The sequence below is a fragment of the Leishmania panamensis genome, assembly GCF_000755165.1.
Source record: "Leishmania panamensis strain MHOM/PA/94/PSC-1 chromosome 20 sequence".
Taxonomy (NCBI): domain Eukaryota; phylum Euglenozoa; class Kinetoplastea; order Trypanosomatida; family Trypanosomatidae; genus Leishmania; species Leishmania panamensis.
This window is the reverse complement of record NC_025866.1, coordinates 1,818,501-1,841,559: the sequence shown is the minus strand read 5'-3', so window position 1 is coordinate 1,841,559 and position 23,059 is coordinate 1,818,501. Positions and strand designations below refer to the sequence as shown.

At 55.7% G+C, this 23,059-nt stretch overlaps 10 protein-coding genes across 10 annotated transcripts, besides 3 other annotated features; all 10 read right to left on the bottom strand.

Annotated features, from left to right (window-relative positions):
• Positions 1 to 780: 780 nt before the first annotated feature.
• Positions 781 to 1,722, bottom strand: LPMP_204571 (hypothetical protein; the record flags this gene model as incomplete). The annotated part of the gene is made up of 1 exon (XM_010700356.1): positions 781 to 1,722. One exon carries the CDS (start codon positions 1,720 to 1,722, stop codon positions 781 to 783), a length of 942 nt encoding a protein of 313 aa, XP_010698658.1.
• Positions 1,723 to 1,985: 263 nt separating this feature from the next.
• Positions 1,986 to 2,449: a repeat region.
• Positions 2,450 to 2,847: 398 nt separating this feature from the next.
• LPMP_204570 (hypothetical protein) lies at positions 2,848 to 4,020 on the bottom strand (the record flags this gene model as incomplete). The annotated part of the gene is made up of 1 exon (XM_010700355.1): positions 2,848 to 4,020. One exon carries the CDS (start codon positions 4,018 to 4,020, stop codon positions 2,848 to 2,850), a length of 1,173 nt encoding a protein of 390 aa, XP_010698657.1.
• An 896-nt stretch (positions 4,021 to 4,916) lies between these two features.
• Positions 4,917 to 5,942, bottom strand: LPMP_204560 (hypothetical protein; the record flags this gene model as incomplete). The annotated part of the gene is made up of 1 exon (XM_010700354.1): positions 4,917 to 5,942. One exon carries the CDS (start codon positions 5,940 to 5,942, stop codon positions 4,917 to 4,919), a length of 1,026 nt encoding a protein of 341 aa, XP_010698656.1.
• An 856-nt stretch (positions 5,943 to 6,798) lies between these two features.
• Positions 6,799 to 8,646, bottom strand: LPMP_204550 (hypothetical protein; the record flags this gene model as incomplete). Its single annotated transcript, XM_010700353.1, has 1 exon — positions 6,799 to 8,646. One exon carries the CDS (start codon positions 8,644 to 8,646, stop codon positions 6,799 to 6,801), a length of 1,848 nt encoding a protein of 615 aa, XP_010698655.1.
• An 883-nt stretch (positions 8,647 to 9,529) lies between these two features.
• Positions 9,530 to 9,784, bottom strand: LPMP_204540 (hypothetical protein; the record flags this gene model as incomplete). The annotated part of the gene is made up of 1 exon (XM_010700352.1): positions 9,530 to 9,784. One exon carries the CDS (start codon positions 9,782 to 9,784, stop codon positions 9,530 to 9,532), a length of 255 nt encoding a protein of 84 aa, XP_010698654.1.
• A 1,024-nt stretch (positions 9,785 to 10,808) lies between these two features.
• Positions 10,809 to 11,272: a repeat region.
• Positions 11,273 to 12,859: 1,587 nt separating this feature from the next.
• Positions 12,860 to 13,636, bottom strand: LPMP_204530 (hypothetical protein; the record flags this gene model as incomplete). The annotated part of the gene is made up of 1 exon (XM_010700351.1): positions 12,860 to 13,636. The coding sequence occupies one exon, from the start codon at positions 13,634 to 13,636 to the stop codon at positions 12,860 to 12,862; it is 777 nt and encodes a 258-aa protein (XP_010698653.1).
• A 1,264-nt stretch (positions 13,637 to 14,900) lies between these two features.
• LPMP_204520 (hypothetical protein) lies at positions 14,901 to 17,255 on the bottom strand (the record flags this gene model as incomplete). Its single annotated transcript, XM_010700350.1, has 1 exon — positions 14,901 to 17,255. One exon carries the CDS (start codon positions 17,253 to 17,255, stop codon positions 14,901 to 14,903), a length of 2,355 nt encoding a protein of 784 aa, XP_010698652.1.
• Positions 17,256 to 18,196: 941 nt separating this feature from the next.
• Positions 18,197 to 18,747: a repeat region.
• Positions 18,748 to 19,018: 271 nt separating this feature from the next.
• On the bottom strand, positions 19,019 to 20,350 carry LPMP_204510 (developmentally regulated phosphoprotein-like protein; the record flags this gene model as incomplete). The annotated part of the gene is made up of 1 exon (XM_010700349.1): positions 19,019 to 20,350. The coding sequence occupies one exon, from the start codon at positions 20,348 to 20,350 to the stop codon at positions 19,019 to 19,021; it is 1,332 nt and encodes a 443-aa protein (XP_010698651.1).
• Positions 20,351 to 20,813: 463 nt separating this feature from the next.
• LPMP_204500 (hypothetical protein) lies at positions 20,814 to 21,878 on the bottom strand (the record flags this gene model as incomplete). The annotated part of the gene is made up of 1 exon (XM_010700348.1): positions 20,814 to 21,878. One exon carries the CDS (start codon positions 21,876 to 21,878, stop codon positions 20,814 to 20,816), a length of 1,065 nt encoding a protein of 354 aa, XP_010698650.1.
• A 395-nt stretch (positions 21,879 to 22,273) lies between these two features.
• On the bottom strand, positions 22,274 to 23,059 carry LPMP_204490 (hypothetical protein; the record flags this gene model as incomplete). The annotated part of the gene is made up of 1 exon (XM_010700347.1): positions 22,274 to 23,059. One exon carries the CDS (start codon positions 23,057 to 23,059, stop codon positions 22,274 to 22,276), a length of 786 nt encoding a protein of 261 aa, XP_010698649.1.

Sequence of the window (23,059 nt, the reverse complement as noted above, 5' to 3'; positions counted from 1 at the left end):
AGGTGCGCCTACGTAGGTGTTTATGTGGTAGGTCTCTATAATTCTTATGTTCTTCACAGACACGTAGCAGTGGTTGGCGGCACCTCATAGGAGAAGTTTATTTGTTTTTAATGGCAGCGGGTGGGTGGGTGGCTGTGCCATAGCACAGCCACCGTTGTGGTTCTTCTCGCAGGGGCGTAGGGGTAACGTACAGTGACGCGTAGGGTTTTTCGTTGAATACCTTGCTGCTTAATTCATCCAAGTGCATCAGTGGTGATCTCGATCAGTAGTAGAGGGGCGGACTGTGGTAGGTTGCGTAGGGGCGAAACCGACACACGTAAAAGAGATCGCCAACGCTTCTGCAGGAATGAGCGAGGGAACGAGAGGGCGATAGAGGAAGAGAGAAGGCGAGGGGGACCTTCACTAGGGGACGCAGAGGAGAGAACCGTGGAAGGTTTCCGCGTACCGACAAACCAGGCGGCAACAGAGAAGTGGTACGAGTGGAACATACGAGGTGTTCTAGAGAATCAAAACACACGACTCCCTTCACCCCCCTCCACCTCCCTAGAGGTGAAACACGTTATGTGTTCCGTTGCGTTGGACAACTGCATTGCACCATGTGTAGCGACTGGAGGCAGTGCGGTGGCGTGGGTGAGAGTACTGCTCCCACCTGTGCCCTTATAAATCTAGGTGGGCGTATGTTCGCCTGTCTTCTTTCGTCATTTCAGTCCTACGTACGTCACGTAAGTGGGCACGTGCCCTCCTGTAAAGAGGCACGACGACACGAAGAGCGGAGGACACTCAGTAGTAATACACAAGGAAGTCGTCTCGCGCTTGGTACCGGCGAGCAAAGGCGCTGCCCATCGCGGTGGGCTCGCTAAAGGCGACGTGCTCTGCCGGCACCACAAAGCCGTAGCATACGGCATGCCGGGCCCGTTCAATCATCGAAAAGGCTATCCCACGTCCACGTGACGACGGTGATACCCACATCAGCCGCACCCCACAAAAGGGAGTGCCAGTGCAGCAACTGTCGCCCACGTGAGTCGGTTGCGCCTGCAGCTGCCTTTCCACCGGTATCGGGCGAAGCGAAGAGCCAGAAGTATTCGATGCGACAGCAACAGCGGTGGTGGTGTCATCCGTTGTTGAGCGCGTCGGTAGCTTTGATGAAATGCATGGGCTCGTCCACACGGCTCGGTACGCTCGGGTAATGTCTTCTGCAACGCACACTCCGTCCACATAGCACACAGGCGCGCGGCCAGCTGTCTTGAATGATGGTGAACAGCTCACATCCTCTCTTATTACTGTTACATGCACCAACACAATACAACCACCATGACCGGCAGCCTCGGCGCTCCCGATAGATTCATGAGCGGCGCGCAGCACCGCCAAGACCGCACTACACAAGGTCTTACTACAGCAGCTGGGCCGCACTGTGCTGTTGCTTTGGGGCTTGCCTGGAGTGCCGCCAGCGCTCTCATTGTGGCTCGCGCATTGAACAGGGGGTTCTATTCCTCGATTACGCTTTCGACGAACGCGTTCGGAGAAAAAGTTGCATAGCACAACGGTGGCTGCAGTGACAGGTCGTCCTACAGGCTCAGCCACACCGACGAAGAGGCCAGTATTATCCTCCACAACGTACCCTGGACTAAACACGTGTTTCTTGATATCTGCGAGACTTCTCCAGCTCAAGGGTAGCGCTCGCGCGTCTGCGTTTAGGTCTGTTAACTGCCTCCGTGCCGGCATTGAGAGTCCTGGCGGTGCGTGTATGTTGCTCTGTGAACTACCGCAGATGAAGGACGTGACTGCATGTGTTGAGGTAAGTATTGCCTCTACAGCAACATTCAGATACGCTCATACAGCAGCAGCGGGGAAGGTAGGAACCATTTGTGTGTCGCTTCAGCAGTCGAAACTGGGGGAGAAGAGGAACACAGAGAAGGAAAGTGGCGAGGGAAGTGACGGCATGCGTGTGCGCGCGCGTGTAGCAGGAAAAGAGAGAGAAGGCGCAATTTCTTCCGTCGTATTCATTCTGCCATAGAAAAGTAGCTCAGCTCCACCCCGCCCGCTCCCCCCCCACGGCCTGCCAACAGGCCCATCGCATCCTGTGAGGCAGCGGTCAACGCACGTTACAGCAGTGCCGACTCGATGGCCTAGGCAAGGCCTCAGCGTCGATCTTTGCCCGCTCTGCCCGTTTTGCAGGTCGCCTCGCAGCCGCTGCCATTATGCTGGCCGCCACCCGGTGCATCCTTCGGGTGACACGCAGGCTTCCCACACCAGTGGGCAGTGAGGGCCAGTTGGGGAACACTCGAATCACGCTGTCACTTTGCCCACCCTATGGATGGCACAAGCGTGTTCATTGTGGCGTGTCACGCCGACGCGACGCCATCCAGGACCTGCCGCCGGCATCAGTAGCGGTACACCGCCCTGACCTCCCCACGTCGTAAGTGCCTGACCCTAGTACCACGCTGAGGTGTCCCCTGCCATCAGGAGGGGGGAGAGGGGGGAAACAAAGAGGGGCTTTAGGCGTCATGTGAACAGAAGTAGGAAACTAGGTAACCGGCCATGTGAGTAGGCGGCGATGTGCGTGGGGGATATCTGTGCGCTGTAGGCGTTTTAGCTGAAGCGCATGATCAACCACCGCCCGATCCCGCTGCACAATGCACCGTCGACAACCCTCATAGGGAGAGGGAGTGGGTGTGAGGAAGGCAGCAGAGGCGTCGCTGTGGAGTTGGCTTTGCCGGACATGACGCACCCACAGCAAAGAGGCTCAGCTCTGTGTGTATGTGTCCACCTGGAGCGATGGTACCTCTGCGTATGCAGAGTCTTATCAGCATGCTTTCCTTCCTGCAAGAAGTGAGGCCAACTTCGCGATCATCGCGGCGGCTCAAGCACCGGTGTATTGAGCAGCAGAAAAGGCGGCATTGAAGGCTTTGGCGGTTCCACAGAGACTCGCCTTGACTCACGAAGTGCGCGGAGCTGAGGAAAGTACAGCACCTTCAGCTCCTTGACCAGTTTTGCCACCTTCACATCGCGTTCCGGGTGGCTTAGCGGAGGGTCGAGTGGCTCCTCTCCGCAGACTGGGCACGCACGATCTGTCGCCGACACTCCCTCCACCGTCGGCGGCGTCGGTGCGCAGCACTGACACAGCACTGCCCCACAGCACGACATGGTTAGCGTTAACAGCGGTAAATGATAGCACTGAGAACAGAAGAAGTCAGTCAGGCTCACGTCGAAGCTGGCGAGTTTGCCTTCGTCGATGAGCTCATTCAGCTCTTTGATGTCGTCGCCGTTCACAGTACAGGGCACTACAGCCAGCACCTGCTCCTTCTTGAGCACAGAACGCGGTGAGTCGAGGCGGCGGGACGACCGGCTGGGCTCTTCCTTACCCCATACGACGTCGACCCGGCGCGGCCGCTTGGCTAACTCTGCATCAGTGCCGCTGTCAGCGCTGAGAGAGGGGTCCTTGTTGGTGGCACCCTCACTTACAGGACCGCTTGCATGGCCATAAGGCCCAGTGCTACCGTCACCATCACCGACAGCAACGCCTGTGCTGGCGGCGGTCGCCGCCACTCGGGCCTCTGCCCAAGCATTGGCGTCGATGCCGACGTGCAAAAGGTTATCAGCATATGTAAAGACAACCAGGCGGCCATCCTGCAAGAGATCCTCGTTGACGTTGAAGAAAACGTGTTCGAGGGCATCCGCGGCGATCACGCGCAGCGACACCGGTTCAACATCCATGTTGGCGGCACGAACAGCGTACGGTGTCTGCACTATCACGCAATTAAACTTGAGATCGTCCTTCTCCAGCGACAGTATGGAGGATAGAGGCGACTCCCCCCAACAGAGGTCCCTCAGTCGAGAGCCTGAGATCTGCAGCGGCGCGCCGGGCGCAGGGGCGACAGCGCTATACCTCCTCTTCCCCCAACCCCGCGCATGGCGAGCGCGATGGGTTGTCTCTCGAGCTGCCACAACAAAAAGTCGGTCGGCGGCCAGCAGCTGCGGCGCCCTCGAGCTACGGCCCTTGACGGCAAACACAAACTGCATTCGCTCCTATGAGAACACCGACAAGCGAGATTGGAGTGGCGGTGGTAGGGGAGGAAAGGAAGGAGGAAAGGCACAGGCGCGGGCGAGGGCCTGCTAAGATATCAGTGGCGCTGCCCCCTCCTCTTGTCTGTCGCAGTACACAAAACAGACGCGTGCTGTTGTTCAAACCAATAAAGGGAAGGTAGTACACACGCACACAAGTGAAGAGGGGTGCGTCTATGTGCGCCTACCTATCACCACACGTGACTTTGCGAAGACGTCTGTGCTTCCTCTCGGGCACGGTGGAGGAAGCAAAAACTAGCACGGAGTGCCCGGAAGAGCTGGTAGGTGTGCGTGAGCTAAGGGGGCATGGAAAGGGGAATGTATGAGGTATACGGAGGGGGTGAGCGGAGGGGGGAAAGAGCAACATCATCCTCAAGCATTGTGCGAGAGAGGCACCCTGAGAAACCCTCCTCCCGCATGTACGCGCATGTGTGTTTCTGTGACTATGACTGGTTAGCAATATCCTTAGCGGAGTCTCAACCAGAGGTATGTCTAGCAGAGTCCACCAGCACCAATGGGGCGCATTTCTCTAGCCTGGCATCTGCTGGCAAGAATGAGATCGAGAGCGAGAGGAAAAAAGAACAGACAACGGTGGCGCGTCTCTGTTTCTCTCCTCTTCGCCGTCCTGCATTTCGTATTCCTCGCGGCGTTTCTCATGCGTGTCTCTCCTAAAGGGAGAGAGGGATGTATAAAAGTGGGCAGCGCCTAATGATGATAGCGCACCCGAGTGCCTGTGCGTCTCTGTCCTCTCGGGAGCGGTGTCAAGCTAAGGGGGCAGGGGGGGGGGGGGAGCGGGCAACGGCGACACCAGCCGCACGTAGGATGATGGGCAAACCGCGTAGGCTTCGATCTTGTCAGCCCTCCTCCTCTTCCTCCTCCCCATTCCGGTTCCCACCGCGCAGCGCTACGGGGTGGCAATGCGGTGATGTGCCATAAACAACCCGCGACGAGTCTGGCGAGATCCATCGTGGGCACACGCGACTCGCGTCGCTGAAGGCATCCGCGCGGCGCTCGAACAAGAGATCCAATGGGACTTCGTAAGGCACCGCTTCCTCGCCTTGTGGTAGTGCACAATAGGCCTGACATGCCGCCGCCGCCGCCTGGGCTGTCCCGTCGTCTCTGTCGCCCATCACGTAGGTCTGCTTGAAGCCCAGCAACAGCCTCGTCCGAATATCCTCCAACTCCTCGACCACTGGTAGGGGAAGAGCTGGATGGCCGGCTCGGTGGGCGGCGAGCACGTAGTTGATTTCCTTGATCCCCTCCAACAACGTGGGGTGGTCCACCGATGATGAGGTGAGCTCAGTAGAGGAAGCAGCAGCAGAAGACAGCGCCGGCAATGCCGGCGCTGATGCTGTAGTCGCACTAGTTCCATTGTTGTACGTCGCCAGGGCCACATGCGCATTCGCTTGCCGCTGCGATGAAAAAGACAAACTCGCAAAGGTAGTTGGCGCCTTTTCCTCTGTGTGAGGGTGCGGGGGTTGACGGCGCGGCTCCGGCGCCGTCACCGCTCCATCCTCGTCAGCGCGCCAGAGGTTGTTGAAGGCCAGCGACGTCTCACGATGCGTCACCGAGGGGTGTGTTCTCGCCGTTTGCGGCGTGCCGCCTCCAGACGCTCCGCCTACGCACTGTGGGTATGCGGGATGCGAAGGACTAGGGCGAGCGTTGGTGGAAAGAGCAGAGCGCTGCTGTTCAGACGGTGACGCTCGGCAGTCAGCGGCACTGTCGGCACCACAATCAGCGCTAGAGCACGTATACATGCTTTCCAGGGAGCTCTCTAACTCGAGGACGCGCCGGTGAAGGCGCTGAATCAGCTCGCGCTGCAGTTGAATGTGCTCCACGAGCTCCTCTCGCGGCGCTTGCCGAAGCGCCTCTTCAAACATGAAAGTCCACCAGCAAAGGGAGTTCGGGAACCGGAGTAGACGCCGGTGGAGAAGAGGGAAGAAAAGCGGTAGGCGCCTTTACTGTCGCTTTAATGTGTGGCAGTAGCAGCAGCAGTCCTCCGTCCGCGTATGGGAAGCGGTGTGTGTTGCTGGCCGCTTGTGTGCTGGAAAAGGAGAGAACGACTCCCCCTGAGTAGGAGACTCGTTTCACGCAGGTGGCCGAAAGACTGTAGCGTCACTGTCTTTCTTCTTGTGCATATGCGTATTCACGTGTGTTGGTGTGTCTCCCCCTCCCACGCACCGCCCCCCCCCCTGATCGTCAGCAAGCGGGTTTGCAGGTAGTCTCGTGCTGATAGATGCAGCATAGCGGTCGAAAAGAAACAGGCGGGAACAGTAGTATGAGTGGGATGTACAGAGCGCAATCAACTCTTCGCCAACCGGCGAGCGCAAGCAGAGCAGACGTTTGGAGAAGGCAGGTTGTGATGTGGAGAATGCCACATACGCACGCACGCGCATATGGGCAGATCACGCGCTACGGCACACAGGCAGGTAGACAAAGACGGAAAAGGGCTCTCCCTCTCTCTCTCTCTCTCTCTCTCTCTCTCTCTGATGTACACGCAGTGCAGAGTATAGAGGCGCATACACACTTGCTTTGCTATCGCTTATACAGGACGTTTAATCGCTCAAATGGCTTGTTAACGAAAGGGAGAGGGTGTGAGTAGCGTACAGCTCAACACTACCGCGTTCATGCGTGTATGTGAGTGTATATCCATGCATGGCCACAGGCGAGGCGAATCACCTTGAGAGCGGACTGAATAACACACACACACACACACACAGGAGCGCACAGGCGCCTCTACCACGTACTCCTGCTGCGGCTCTGCTCGAGCAGCTTTGTGACAGCCGCCTGCCCGAAAGCAACAGGAACGGATGACGCTGGTGTCTTGCCACACTTTCGCTTTTGCCTCCCTGCGGTCGTGCTACTCCCTGAAGCAGCGGTGGTGCCAACACGCAGTAGCATGCGCTCCCGCCGCACAATTGCTGCGTGCGCAGTCTTGGCCACCGATGAGGGAGCCTCGACGAAGACGTCCTTCTCATCCGCCTCCGCTGCGATGACGGCAGGGTCAACACGGCGTGCTTTGCGGGCGAGGGGTCGTGCTTCGACGCACGCCATGGCTGCCACGTGCGGTGTTTCGCCGGAAGCACCACCGTTCTCGCTATCGCCCGGGGCAGTGCGTGCATCGCTTACACAATCGCATGCCTCATGCAGACTGGTAACAACATCCGGGCCTTCATTACAGCCCTCCTCAGTCAACTTTTCCTGTTGCCACGCTGTCGATCGCGCGTTCCTCTGCTTGTACGCGGCGCGCACCTGCTCCGCTGTCATCATTGGTTGTCCGTTCAGCAACTTCATATTGGGAAACAAGTGAAGGACGCGCCGCTGCACCGTGATGGGGGCTGCACTGGTGCCTAAGGAAGGAGTTGTCGCGGCGGCGTCAGCGATTGGCTCAGCGGGGGTCAGCCCGGTTGCCTTGTCCTGCACGGCAGCATTTTCGATGAGCGGGTTGCCGCGCACATTCAGCTGCTCAAGATAGTGACACCGGCGCAGGGACACCACTGATACGAAGAGGTTGTTGCTGATGTCGAGGATGTGCAGAGAGCGCAATACGACGCCGTCTGGCTGAAGAGAGGTGAGGTGATTCTGGGCGAGCCGAAGCTCCGTAACCATGGGCAGAAACCACCGCGCTGGCAGGGAGTGCAGCTCACAGCCGCTCAGCGACAGTTTCTTCAGCCGTGACAACTTCTCAAACACAGAGAGAGGGTGAGCCAAGGCCAACGCTCGCCGCCGCTGATTGTACGCCTCCATCTCGGGTGAGTCACTGAAGGTCTCGCTAGCGGCTGCGGCGAAGACCGACTGATCCGTCGAACATGAAGTCATCCTTCGGTGATTGTGTCTCTGAGTCGTGGACGCGCGGCGCTTCTCACAGTTTTCGGAGTTATCGTTGGTCACCTCGTCGCTACCCTCATCATCCGCCGCGGCATTCGCGCGACTTGGACCTTCACCACACTCCGTCACCACCTCCTCCACGCCCCACGTTGGAAAGAGCTGACAGAGGCGAGTGTTGCGGGACAGCACGACTGTCTCACATTGCTGAAAGGTAGAAATAATGGAGTAGTTTCGCTGCGCCACCGCGTGCAGGGCTGCGCTGCTGCTGCTACTACTCCTGCGCAAGGACTCGGGGAGGTGCTCACGCGTAGCTGCCAGCTCCACCGCATCCTCGCCGGTCGCCGCCTCGATGTCGCCGAGTAGTGGAGAGTGTAACTGCAGGCGGTTGTCATTGGCAATGAGGGTGCGCAAGGTGAGCGCGGTGTGCTCGAGTCCCTCCAATGACTCCACCGCGCAGAAGGAAATGTTCAGCACGGAGAGACACGTCCCGGACAGGCCCTTCAGCGATGCAAGCCGGTCGTTGTGTGCGACGTTCAGGTTAGAGAGGTACTGTAGTGTGGCCAGGGGACTCAGGTCTGTGAGATCATTGCCCGACAAGTCCAGCTTCCGCAGCTGACGGCACAGGGTTCCAATCGAGGACGGCAAGGCAAAAAGGCCCTTTTTACTCAACCGCACCTCTCGTGTTGTCTCCACATCTATATCAAGCGAGATTGACTCCACAAACCTTTTCGCCGTTTGTGGAGAGCTCTTCGCCATTGCCCCCACAACCGCGTCGCGTGCAGCCTTGGCCTTGACCTGCTGGGCCCGCGTGAGCTCGATCGCACTGAATGCTGGAGTCGTTGCGGCACTGCTGCTGCGTGATGCTCGTCTTGCAGGTGATTTGGCAGAAGCCACCGGCGGACATTGCAGGCTCTGCGACGGCGCACCACGTGGCCTTGGTACTGACATGCGATGGCGCTGCATGATACGTCAGAGCAATCTTGTTGAACGAAAGCGGCGTTGAAGTGGCCACGAGAGCACCTCTACGTCTCTACTGCAATGTAGATGAATGGGTGGATATGAAGGAAGTTGACTAAGGAGAACAGGCAAAGAATTACCCCCACAGGTTCAGACGCACACACAGCAGGCATCCTGTTGCTGTTGAGCGCATACACAACAGAGAGGGACGTGGAGAGCAAAAGGAGCATGCAAGGCAAGCAACAACAGCATTTCCTGCCACCTCTTCTGCTGCACACTTCCGCTTCCCCGCTTCGCCTCAATGCCGGAAAACGAAGCCCAAAGTGGACGCCCACATTCTCGTCTTCGCTGTTTATTATTTTTTTTTTCGCCTTCCCTCACCAACGTCGTGTGGAGAGGGGACTCGGCAAGAGAGTGAGAGCAACGGCAGCGACAGCAAAATCCATCAGGAGAGACACACACACACACACATCGAGAAGCACACAGCCATCCCAACAACAAGCTTAGCAGTCACGTTGAGAGGGAGAGGACACAAACAAAACTAGGCCAACGTACATGCGCAAGATCAAGCGCTGACACAAATTACGTGTGCACGGCTTCACAACATTACGGACTCCTGCTGCATACCAACAAGAGACTGCAGAGTGGTAGAGGGCAAAGCTCTACCTCATGAACCATACTCCTACAGCACCAGGGAGCGACCATCATGGGTGGCACCTGGCATCTTCTCTGGATGCCGGCGGTGGTCATATACGGTGAAGGTGCTGATGAGAACAACCGCCAGGATGTACGCGTGGTACCGCTTCAGTGTCTCGAGAACGATGTGGCCCGTGCGCAGGTACTTCTCATTCGGGTTGCGAGAGGTAATATACTTGGTCATTCGGTGAAAGGCCTCCTGCGAAAAGCCGCCACGCATCACGAGAGAGCGGCGCAGCATATTCCTTCTTCTTTTCTGTTTTTTTTTTTTTGCTGTGCTGCAGGCGTACGTATCAGGCGCCTTGGCCCACACTGTGGGGTGTTGCGCGAGGGCGTGAGGAAGGGGAAGAGTGCGGCAAAAAGTGGGTGAGCAACCGAGAAGACTGCTGAAGTGGTTTCACGCAATGGTACGTGTAGATACAATCGACATGCGCACAGGTGAAGGGACACGGGGTAGGGGGAATGGGGTGGAGGAAAAGGCGTGTTGAAATTGTAAAATAGGGAGAAACATGTACGGGAGTGGGGGACGCAGTATTAACTTCTGCGCTGAAAAAGGAGCGCAGAAAGAGACACGGAGGGGAGAGGATGGAGCGTGCAAGCACTTTCATTCTCGGCACCAGTGAGAATTCGTCAGTGCATTAGTCCTCACGCCTCCTCCCTCATTCGCATCCGAGTTCTCCTCGACAGAGAGGAACGCCGAGCGCACCGAGTGCCTCAGACATACTTGAGAGCGCGCTAGCCGTACACAGTCGTAGAAACGTCAGCAGCGTCACCGGTGGGTGAGCCTTGATGGGGACATATCCGCAGCGATGTCGTTAAAGCGTTCCACTCGCCTATTTTTGAGTAGTTTGGTTCTCTTCGATATTCTCCTTCTACATGGCAAGACGGCTCTCTTTCCCCTCCATCGCGTAGGCCCTCCTGTGCCCACAAGTCTCCATGTCGGGCAGTACAACTTTGACGACAAGCCAAGGCAATCCCGCTGTGTGGGTATGGTTTGCACAGCTGAATCCGTACAGTACTTGCCCACTCGTGTACCGATGCCCAACTCACACTCGCATACAGGCTTCATGAAGGACAGCGAAGGCGAGAGAGCGAAAGAGGCTGAGCAGCAAAACAACACGCGTGAGGGGAAAAAGTGAACACACATTTCTAGGTGCTTCATAATGGGGAAACAAAATCGTTGTCAGAAGAGAAGGATGTACAGGTAGCCTTGCGTTACTATTTTGTACTTTTTGGCTGCGTGAGTCACCCCTGACGGCAGGGGACACCTCAGCGTGGTACTAGGGTCAGGCACTTACGACGTGGGGAGGTCAGGGCGGTGTACCGCTACTGATGCCGGCGGCAGGTCCTGGATGGCGTCGCGTCGGCGTGACACGCCACAATGAACACGCTTGTGCCATCCATAGGGTGGGCAAAGTGACAGCGTGATTCGAGTGTTCCCCAACTGGCCCTCACTGCCCACTGGTGTGGGAAGCCTGCGTGTCACCCGAAGGATGCACCGGGTGGCGGCCAGCATAATGGCAGCGGCTGCGAGGCGACCTGCAAAACGGGCAGAGCGGGCAAAGATCGACGCTGAGGCCTTGCCTAGGCCATCGAGTCGGCACTGCTGTAACGTGCGTTGACCGCTGCCTCACAGGATGCGATGGGCCTGTTGGCAGGCCGTGGGGGGGGAGCGGGCGGGGTGGAGCTGAGCTACTTTTCTATGGCAGAATGAATACGACGGAAGAAATTGCTGATTTACTGCTCGCGTTGGAGAGAAGGGGGAGGGGCGGAGCGGATGAACAAACACAATGGGCACATCACTGAGTCACAGAGCAAGACAGACCGTGGGTGTGTGTGTGACAGAGAGAAAGGGAGGAGAAGCGGCTGGAGGCATCATAAACAAAACTGCGAAAGAGGAAGAAGAGGGGCGCAGACCGTCTGACGCGCTCCACCACAGATATATGGGCGCGCGAAGAGGAGATTCGCTATGGTGTCGCCCCGCCCCCCCCCCCCCAGCTCAAACAGGCAAGAGTACCAATCGTCAAGGGGAGGAAGCGGAGAAGAAAGAAGGGAAAAGAAAGAGCCACAAAACAAAGACGTCTGTTGATGCACCGTCGACACATCAAGGTTTAGCAGAGGAAGTGAGCGCCAAGAGCGCCAGCGTCAGCGACATGCATCAAATGCGCATCCATGTATACAAGATACAGGTGTAAGGGAAGAATGAGTACACGCCACACGGAAAAAAAGCACGCAGACATACGCAATACCTGACCACGAAAAATACGCTCCCCACTTCACCTTGCGTGGATATGCGGGGGGTAGAGAAAGACCGAAGGAGTGAAGGTGTGAAAGAGCAGATAACCAGAAGAGGACACCCACGATTGCACACACACAAGCACACACGAGTACACCATACATGCACGAATAGGAATATACCGGCACATCAGCGACGTGCGCACAACAATAAAACCAAACACGAACACCTCCCCCCCCACCCCCCAAAAAAAGAGAAAGAAAACACGCAGAAGAGAGCGTATTGCGTGAAGAGGAGATATGGGCAGGCGCGGAAACGAGCGTAGAAGTGGGGAGGAGGAGGAGGGGGGGAGAGGGAACAAAAGAATGGGGGGGGTGGGGGGTGCACCACAGTGATGGGTGTGGGAAGTGTGCGAGGAAAAACAACAAAGAAAGAGGGGAGGGGAGGGGAGGGGAGGGCTACGAAATCAGCAGGTCGACAAGAAATAGCGAGAGTACATAGACCCCGTCCCCCTCCCCCCTCGCCAACACACCAGCCTCCCCTGGAAAACCAAAGGCGCATGTGTGTGCGTATGTCTATGTACAGTGCCTACCTTTGCTCGCTACTTGAAGAGGAAAGGTAGAGGAGCTGAGGAGAGATCAAATAACAAAAGAGACGAAGAGGGGGGAACGAGAACGTTAGTGAGGCAAAGGCACGGGAACGTGAAGCGACTCCAAACGGGGGAGCGAAATGAGGCGTCTATCAGCAGTGGGGTAAGCAAGGAGTTGCTCCGCTCTCTCCCCTTCCTCGCTCTCCACACCGCGCCTCTACGGCCCCTTCTTTACACACACTCTGCAACAGCCCGCTATCACATCATACAGAGAGTAAAAAAATGAATGAAAAAGGAGCACTCTCAGCCAATGATACATGACCATCCTATTGAAACCCGCTGCTACGTCGATACGCACGCTCGCACCGAAGGGACGAAAGGTCGCTACTTGTCGAACACACCGGCGCCAGGCAGTTACGACTCTATCGTCGACCACAAGAACGGAGGCAGCGGCTGTCGCGACAAGGACGATGAGAGTGCAGCGCTACTGCTCATAGAACGAGCTGGACACCGGTTGTTTTTGGCGAGTAGATCTCATGCAAGTCTGCAATGCCGTGCTGGTTTCCCATCAGCACAAATCGCCGTGGCACCACGGGGTAACAGTTGGTGTCGATTACCCTCGAGAGTTGCTCAAAGTACTCGTGCAAGTATCTGGAAGCCGCTCTGTCCAAGCCGCACCTGGAGAGATCCATGACAGAAAGGGCGTGCGGTTCATAGTGAACGGCCAAAAAGCTGCGGAGAATCTGAATGAGTCCCGTCGTGCCCATCCCCGGGTTGTCGCTGAGGCTCAGGACGGTTAGGGAGGGGAACAGCGGCACTGTAGGACCACGCTTGTCGGCGGCGATGTAAGCCTTCGACGGCCGCGAGACACGGTTGCCGGCGATGCGAAGCGCCTCACTGGGCGGGATCCTGTGTGTGGCCTTGAGGTCCACTGGAAACAGGTACGCAAAAAGCCCAGCGACGGAGCGTCGATCGAGGTTCATGTTGTTGAGATAGAGTTGCCGCAGCACTGGCAAGATTGTCTGCTTTTCATTCGCGGCCGACATCGTGGAGAGCATGGTGCCAAAGCCGTCGTCGGTGAAATAATTACCATCCAGTCGCAGCGAGGTGATCCACCGCAGCTCAAGGAGCTGCAGAGAAGCGAACAGGCGACCTAGCACGTATGGCGCCGTACGCTCCATGTAGCAGCTGCTGAGGTCTAGTTCTACTGTGCTCGGGTTGTCCTCGTGCTGAGTGGTAAGTCGAGTATGCACGTCTTGCAGCTGCATTCGATGGTAGCCATCCTTAGTGACACGCTCGCGCCGCAGCTCTTGACGCCACCACGCCCACGTGCCCGGCTCCACTTCAGCACGCTCTGTAGGCGATATACGAAAAAGCAGCGGGGCACTCGAAGATGTACTCATAGAGGAGAGCTCCGTCATGTTATCCATAATTGTGCGCAGTTCCACCGGACACGTTGGATTTAGCTTTTCTGTAGCGTGAATAGGGGCGCTGGGGCTGCGCTCTGCCTTAGGCTCCGAGCCCCTTGTGTTACCCCTGGAGTAGCGTTGCTGTAGGTTCTCATCAACCTCTGGGACCGGGATTTCTAACGACCCTTCCGAGTGGGGCCCCTTGGGCTCCGCGGCAGAGGCGCCACTACCATCCAGCCTGTCGCTGCCCGCCGCAGCGGTGCCAATTTTCGCACCCTCACTGCTCCTTTTAGGCTTTAAAGAGCTCGCATCACACCCCATTTTGACGCCGGGCGATGACGCGGTGGAAGGAGGGCTTGGCAGCAGTGAAAAACAAATCTGTGAAAGCAATAAAGAAGCCAAGGCAGACGGCAAGCTGTGAGTCACAGGTAAGATCGAAAGCGTCGCTGTCCCCGCGTTTGGTGGTGGCGGGGCGTGGATGAGAGAAGTGGCGTCCCTACTGGACTTGAAAAGAAGTCAAAGAAGAAAAGACAACGATTGTCGGAAGTTCCGTATTTCGCTCTGCCGTGGGGTATGCGTGGGGGGGGGGGGGTACGGGAAACCAGCGAGCAAGAAGGGGAAAAAAAAGCAGCAGTGGCGTGTCCAGGATGCGCCACGTGCACGGGAACCGTATCTTCAGAGGGGTAACGGTGCTGCAGAGTTGCGTATGCGGCAGCGGAGAGGTGGGGGAGGGAAAGGAATGGGGGTGAGGAAGCTCGATAGAGAATGGCCGGGTATCAAAGAAGTGGGCCGTACCATGGCGCGTTTGCCCTACCACGGGAGTAAGTCGGGGGAAAGGGAAAAGGTGGTGGAAACGCACATACGCAGTCTCACACACGCGTGAAATGTTCTCAGAGGGAGGCGTGGAGGATCGTTATTGGGTTGGAGCAAGAGAGAGAGACAGAATAATGAACATCGCGACGGCACACATTCTCTGTATGAGCTGCCGCCGGGTGCAAATCCCCAAAGGGGGGGGGGGAGGAGAGAGAAACAAGGACAGTGCTGCCCCCAGTAAAGAGGCAGACGACCTGATGTCGTTGATCAAAGGAAGTGGCGTCTGCCATTGTGATTGTAAGCTGCTGCATTAGAGTGTAAGCAACCACTCGCCCAGGTGTTCGCTGCACGCTGGCTTCAAAAAGCCGTTCGTGTTAGACCCCTGTGTGTGAGGAATAAACAGCATCGGGTGCGTCGCGTCCTCGCCGCAGTGCGGTGTCACGTGCGGCTTGGACCGCAACGGCGATGGGGACGAGGAAAACATAGCGGGTCGCAATGTTTCCCCGTGGGCAGGGGCATCTGGTTTGGACATCGTGGACACTGCTCGCTCGCTATAGATCCGGGCGCATGGATCACAGAGATCGTACTGATAGCAGCGAGCACACTTCCATCGGATGCCGCGAATCATGCTGCGGCATCGATTGCAGTAGATACTGTGGGGGAAACTAAACCGGTTCGGTTTCAATCGTTCCGCAAACATAGCGAGCGGAGCAACGTTGGAAGGGCCCCACAGCAACGGTAACGACGGGGCCCATACTCCAGGTGGAATTTTCAGAAGAATGTGCTGAGGCGGGTGGCACAGAGCTGTAAAGGCGCACACCTCGCACAGGACGCTACGCCTATCACTCGAGGGGCAATGTAAGCACCTTACATGTGCAGCTGCACCAACATCTATGGTCACCTGACAGTGGGAACACGTCGCCACGTGCGTCTTTTCTTGCAGTCGAAACTGCGATGTCGCCCAATCTAGCGATGACACAAGCGGGGTCGAGGGCTCCACGATACTGACGTTGAACTTGAAACCGTCTAGCTGGTGCATGCGGCGCAGCTCCGTGGCAACCGGCATCAAGTCATGTCCAGTGACGTACTCGCCGTCGAGCCTCACGCACGAGCTGACGATACACTCCAAAGCCTTGCATGGATCATTGATGTAGGGGTTTCTTATCACGTACTCCCGCCCAACAAAAGCAGTGAAGCACAATGGAAGGCGGCGTTGTGCGATGTGCGTGCTCAGTCGGTCAGCAATACGAGCACGCTCCAGGGCAGGCAAGTTGTGCCATACGTTGTCGTCCTCAGACAGCGCCAGCGTCGGTGCACCGACCTCTCCACGCCTGCGGCGCATCTTCGGTGTGTCGGCGATGCCGTACATATCCTTCGTCACCTCGGTTGTATCGCGTGAAGAGCGCGCAATCACCGGTCGCCTACTGTTGTGCGAGTGCACCCTCACTTGAGAGGGCACCTTCGACAATCCCCTGCGGCTTCCTGGGCGCGCGTCAACAATGAAGGGGAGCGTTTCAATGTGAAAAAGAGTTGCCACCTCTGACTGAAGGCCCTGGCGGCCACACCACAGTGACAGCAGGTCGACTTCAGGGCTCTGCCAACCACGGAGTCCTCTGTTCAGGTGCTCGAACGCGGTGCGGGCTTCGGCAGCGTCCTCGTCGACGTTTAGTAGGACAATCTGTGCCCGTTTCGAAAGCGGTTGCAGTAGCTCAATGCGAAAGGTTTCCTTCTCCGGAGGACGTGGCAGCACATCGCCGTGCTCGGCCGCAAACGACAGCCAAGGATCTTTGTCCAGAAGGACTGCGTACCGCCCTGAGAGTCCAGTTGTGGCCAGCGTCTCTTGCAGGTGAGAGTCGCTAAACAGGTGCCTCTGTAACCAGTCCATGCAGTCGGGGTAGTGGCATGACCACGCGACGAAGACGGAAGGGACAGTGGCGGCAATGCAGGCCAGCGAGACCCGCGTCTCCTTCGTGGCGGCCATGAAGTCGTTTAGTGCACCGGCCTCCTTTTCGAAGAGATCACCGAGCTCCTGCGTGTAGAAGCGCAGCGTGCTTGCGTGCCCTGAGGAATTCAAGTTCCCCGACGATGTGGCCACCAGGTTCTCCGCAGCACTCCCCCCTTCGTCTTTTCCTGTCTTGTTAGTCAATGGCGTAGCCACTGACTCGTGCATCAGTTGGCGCAGACGATGCCTCATCTTCTGTTGCTGCACGTGCAGGCAGCGGAAGATTCCGCATCGCATGGCACAATAGACGCGGTACCAACGTAGGTACGCGTTGGTGTGGAGGGACGGCGTGAGAGGCTCCAGCAACAGGTGTGGCACGAGGTCGCCTGCCTGCAACCCCGCTGTGACGACAGTATCGAGGTCACGCACCGAGTGCAAGCGTACCTGCCGCACGAGCGCCAACAGCGCTTCCCTATGACAATACCGCACGCGCCCGTAAAGGAGCAGTCGACGTGTGCTGCTGACGGCATCTGCATGAGCACCGTAGCACATGAACTCCTCTCGTTCCATCACGCGGAGGTGGCCGTGACGCAGGCACGTCCCGGAGATGCGCTTAAGCAGCTCGAACGCGGCCTCTACCCGCTCGTACTCAGCGAGTGCCTCCCATTCCTGCGCACTCGGCAGTACCCTCTCCTCTCGAGACTCTTCCGTCGAAAGCGACATCGCAGCAGACCGTGTGGTGGTGAAGAGGGTGAGGCACGGAGGGGGAGATGGAATAAATAAAAGCCGACATCACATACACCCACACATACACTAAAGCAAAGAAAGGGAAAGAACAGCCTGGAGCAAAAGGAGACGGTAAGAGCGAAAGGTGGTCAAGACCAACTTCTTTAGGTGAGTCGGAGAAGTATTCGCAGAGCCACCCTCGCGACACACTCTTCTGTTTTTCTTTGCTTGGATGTGTGTGTCTGTGTGTGTGTGTGTGTGCCACCATCGGCGCAAAGAGATGGGAGGCAGAGAATAAATGGGGTGGAGTGTGAGAGTGGGTGGAGAGGGGTCTGAAAAGCGGGCATGAGATTCACCTTATGGAAAACAGCCTCAAATGCATGAAACCTGGTCAAGATACTCGCCCCCATGGTGACACTGACGTGTGAGGTGGTGATTTTATTCCACCTGGATTTACCCCTCGAAATCAGCCGTTGCGGCACAGCAGACATCGCTTGCGAAAGACGACTCTTCCACCGGTGCAGATATCGGACCGTCAAAGTGCACTCACAGTGTGGCACGCTTTGACGTTTTTTTGTTTTCTATCGTGGCTGGTGCGCATTTCTGCTTCATGCCACCGAAGGTGTAAGACGTGCGCGTGTGTGTTTGCCTTTTCCTGTGGACACCCAACACTCGTTGACTACATTTCCTCCAGCTTTGCGGACCCTGATGTGACAGCCATTTCTGCATAACAAGGAAAGGAAACAACAAAACAAGCAGAGACATCGAGGTGGGCATAGGGAGGCATAGGCGCCCCCTCCCCCCCCAAAAATGAGCAAAAGCAACGCAGTAGTGAAGTACCCAAAACACAAACAAACGAAGAAAAGAACACAAAAGTGCATTACGTCCGTACATCGAGAGAGAGAGTGTGTGTGTGCACGTTCAATTTTTTCCCCTTTTCTCTTTCAAGGCGCACCCTCTTTGCTCTACAGTATGGGCTCAATTCCTCTCGAGCCCCGGTCTGCCAACAGGCCCATCGTGTCCTGCGAAGTAGCCTCAGACGCACCCGTTATAGCAATACACCGACTCAGTCATCTCAGCACGGCCTCAGCCACAAACTCTACCGACTTACCCGCCCCACATGTCGTCTCACACCTGCTCCCACCATTTCGGTTGCCACCTGGTGCATCCCCCGGGGTGGCCTCAGGCTCTCCACAACAGTACGCAGTCAGGCCTGGCTAAGACGCATCCCAAGTTACGCGAGCACTTCGCCTATCCTATGGATGGCACAGACGTCTTCACTGCGACGAGTCGCTCTGACGCTACGGCATCCAGGAGCTGGCCGCCAACATTAGTAGCGGTACACCGCCCTGACCTCTCCTCATCACAGGCACTTGCCCCCCTGTCATCACCAGAAGTGAATCAGCATTGGCAAGGATAGGGGTTACCTGACTTCCATACACAAAGTGGGTGTACTGAACCCTCTGATACCACGAGCTGAGATGCCCCTGTAAGCGAGGAGAACAACTTCAAGAAGAAAGAGGGAGAGGAAGGCATTCGCTTTGTTGCACATCTACAAGGAGTTCACTACCGATAGAGAGTGAACAGAGGCAAGTTCTCTGTGCTTAGGTGTGTCTTTGCGTGGGAAACAGCTTTTTTTTGTTGGCTGCGCAGCCTAACAAGGGAGCAGAGAGCAAATCAAGCGCAGGAGCCAGCTTGGAAAAGCTACGTTGCGCCTCAGATTTTCAGGGAACCGCTTAGCTCCTTCGGTCATGTAAGTGTTATGCATCCGCGATCTTGATGTAGTAGTAGGCGCGCGTGCCGTAACCCTCCATAGTCTGCAAAAAGAGGTCGCCGCCAAGCGACTGTGCGTACACACGCGACATCGGAAGCCCGTACCCATAGCCAGCTAGTGGTGACGGCGCCGTGGATGCAGACTTCTCACCCGACTCGCACAGTTGTAATGCTGGTTTGCTGACTGAGGTGTACGAGTACGCCATCGCCATGGCGAGTGCCTCGTCTGTCATACCCATGCCTTCATCCGAGATGCAGATGCACGCGTGCTCCGTCTCTTCTTGCAGGTTGATCAGCACGCGAACGGGCGGCATATCAGCGCATGTAACGATCCCAAGATCGTTGCGCTTCATATGTGACTCCACTGTGGCACGAAACGCGTTTTTCATTAGCTCCAGTATAATGTACCGGATAGTAGTGCTCATGTAGGGAAATCGAAAAGCCTTGGAGTCAGAAGTGAGCTCAAACTCGGTGTCTGGGCAGTCGCCATAGTAATCCGTGCAAATCTGCTTCGCCTCATCAACAGCATTCCGAACAACGTGCTCAAGATTCATCTCAAGATCAACCATCCCAACGCGGCTGGGATTGCTGTCCATCATCATCTCCGGGTCATGGTTGAGGAACATGCGAGAGATAAAGTTGTATGTGATCATGCAACGATTCACGGAGTCCAACGGCGCTTGGATGTCTTGAATCTCTGCGTGGGTGAGCACGTCCTCCTCCCTCATGGGGATGCTGGCCCACCTCTCGGATGTCTTCTTTAGCTCCACCAGTGCTCGCCGATGACATGAGACGTACTCCTTCAGCTCAAGAATTCCAAACGCCATGGTTTGTAACAGCTCGCGCTCTGCGTGCTCCTCATCAATATCCTCTAACACTCTACGAAAGTGCTGCACTTGACCGTCGGTGATAGGGATTTTGCAGTTAATGAGCTTTTGAAACGAGCGAAGAAGTGTTGCGCGAACGGACAGAATCGACGGCATTGCGTTGAGGCCAGAGGGAAGCCTGTCAAGTCCTGTGATAAACTGCGCCAGGACTATCGGAAGCGTTTTGTGGCAGAATATAGGTGCGTGGTACGCTCTATCGTTGAAAATACCCAAGATACGCTTAATGTCCAGCTTCTTCATTTTGCGAGAGGCGTAAAGGTCAACCAACCCGTTCGCAGCCTTGCTCTCTTCTAGCACCTTTAGCTTCGACTTGATGCCCTTCACCTCTTCCACAAGCCGCTCTAAGCGCTCTCTGTCCGAGTTTTTTGTTGATGACAAGCGGATGCCGGCCGTCGACCCGAGCAACTTCGTGGTGGAAACCAATCGTCGCATTTTTCTTCCCCACCCAAAAACGCTTTCTTTGCCTCAACCCCGTGATTCACATATACAAAAAATTTTGGTCACAATAGATATGCACTATGGCGTGAATCCTTCAGTTGTAGTCAAAGAGCGGAAGAGCGAAGAGTAGATGTAGCAAACACACCATTGGTAAGCCGCTAGGATGTCACGCACGCTATCGAAAAAAGGCTACTACGCAGCTTAGTACGCATGATTAATGAGGTGTTCCACTACACGCAAACAGGAAAAAGAGAAGACCAGCGCTGTAGCTCACCTTTCACGTCTCATGAAGTGACTACGATGCTCCTCCTCTGTGCGTCTTGCCACCTTGCCAGATACACTTTTTTCGCTCCGTCAAAACTTGTACAGAAGGCAACAGCCTCACTACATCATGAAAGCGAGAAGCTGAATACAAGGGAAAAAAGCTATGCAATGGTCTATATGTACATGCTACCTTTCAGTGTGAATGCGCTGAATACCTTTGTGCCTCTTTCAGGGCAATCTCCTTCGACCACTGTCCGTTTACAGGATCATCTTTGTAGATGAACAGGGCATCCTTATCGAGCTTCTTCAGCGCTGCCTCAATATCTGCAATCGTCTTCTCCAGCTCCATCTTGCGCTTTCGCGTCCCGGGCGTATCCTTTGAGAACGGTATCTTCTGCAGTTCAGAGATACACTCATCGTTCCGCCTTCGCATCTGTTGCACCAGCTTCTCATGCTCTTCCCGCGGAAGAAGATAGATATACTTGGCATGCACTTGCTGCTTACGCTGAGCCTTCGCCTCTTCCAGTGACTGCACATAAGCCTTTTCCTGAGCAATTTCACTTTTAACACGAGACAGGTACGCTGGGGCCTCACCAAAACTCTTGCGGCTGGTGGGAAGTGGTGCTTGCATTTTTTGTCGCTTCGGGACCATGTTGCTAACCTCCACAATGTTCGACGCGACGAAATCCTTTGTCGCATCTCGCGAAAAAGCGTCGCCACCTCGGTAACCAGCTCCGTAGTCTCCACTGCCATAGCCGTACAATGAGCTGTCACTTGCGCTTCCGTGTGCGCCGTTGCCGTTCTCCCCACTGCATCCAGCATCAAAGCGGCCATCTTTGCTAGAAACTGGGTTGTTATCGGCACCGTGCTGCATATTTGTCGAACTTTTCTCTGCATCACCACTTTGCCCGCCTTGGTTGAGCTGTATCGAGTTGTTGTCAACAGGCGGCTTGCGGTACATCTTTTCTTCATGTGTTACAGGTGCAATGTAGCGGACGCCATTGCCCTTCTTCAGGTATTGTCGAGGGTCAACTGTGTCCCCCACATTCTTGCCGATGATGGCCTCCCGCTGCTTAAAAAAACGCACATTCGTTCCGTCGTACTGCTTCCCCTTTTCGAAAAAAGTGGAGTACGCCGGCTTTTCGGGCTCAGCCATATGCTTTTCATACACGCCAGTATATGGCGACTCGTTTTTGCTGAGCTGTTTCTGCTCGACAGCACTTTTCACATAAAGACCAAAAATGCTCTCCCCGCTCATCTTGAATTTCAGTCCTTTGAGTGTTGCAACAGCTTCGTTAATTCCACAGAGGAGAAGGCGCAAACAGAGAGAGAGAGAGAGAGAGAGAGATCAAGAAGCGCAGTAGCTCAAAGTGAAGAGAGCAAATAATGAAAAAGTGGCTCAATTCATGATGAAATCCTTCCTGGATAATACAGGGGAAGAACATTAGAGATAGAGCCATCTTGACAGATACTTGCTCACTTTGAACGAAGTAACGGACGCGGGTAACGGTGTGCCTGTTACCCTAGCGTTTGGAAGACGTAACCCGCAACAGAGGTACTTTCTTCTTCATGAAATATGGACGCGAAAAGTATGTATGGTACAGGGCAGCAAATGTGCAAGACGAGATACACCAAAAGAAAAACAAGGAGCTATCACCTTGGAGAGGTGGTGCGCCGGAGCCGCTCTAGTTTACTCTCCTCCCGTTTCCTGCGTGGCGAATCTACGAGATGCAGTACCCTCTGAGAGCAGATAAGGCTGCTCCGGTGGAGTCTTTCAAGATTCACCTCAAATGCGAACTCCTGACATATGCGGCTGGCGAAGAAGGCTTCTTCAGGCTTCAACCTTTGTACAAGCTCTTGTAGCGTCGAGCGGGGAATCGTTAAGCCGACCTGCGCTGAAAAACGCAGCACCACTTTGGCTACCTTCACAGAGTCTGTTGTGCGAAGCAGGTCGTTCGCCACGTAATCGACCGCAGAAGCGCTACCCTTAAAACTGTCTTTGAAACGTTGCAGCTGTGACACTTCCTCTGCTGAAAAAGTATGCGGCACCTCGTCGGCAATGACATGAGAGATAGACAGGCGATGTGACGCTACGAGAGTCTTCGTGCTCGTTGAAGGTAATGTATCAACTACTGGGGTAGAGGATACTAACGTAGGTGCTTTCCAACGCGTGTAGGGAACAAGGTTGAGCTGTGTATGTGCAACAAAGTCGCCGGATGGGGTTTTGACAAAATTTATATCTGCCTCCAAATCTGACACACTATAGCCCTCCAAGAACCCCACTGCCGACGCCAAAATGGAGGCCAGATAGGAAGTGTTTCCACTGAGTGATAAGAAGGTCAACGGCAAAAGAGCAAGTTTTCTCATAGAGTCTTGACCATCTTCTGCAGCTGCTCGAGAGAGAGTCGCCATCCATAGAATCTTCGATGCCCGGTTCAT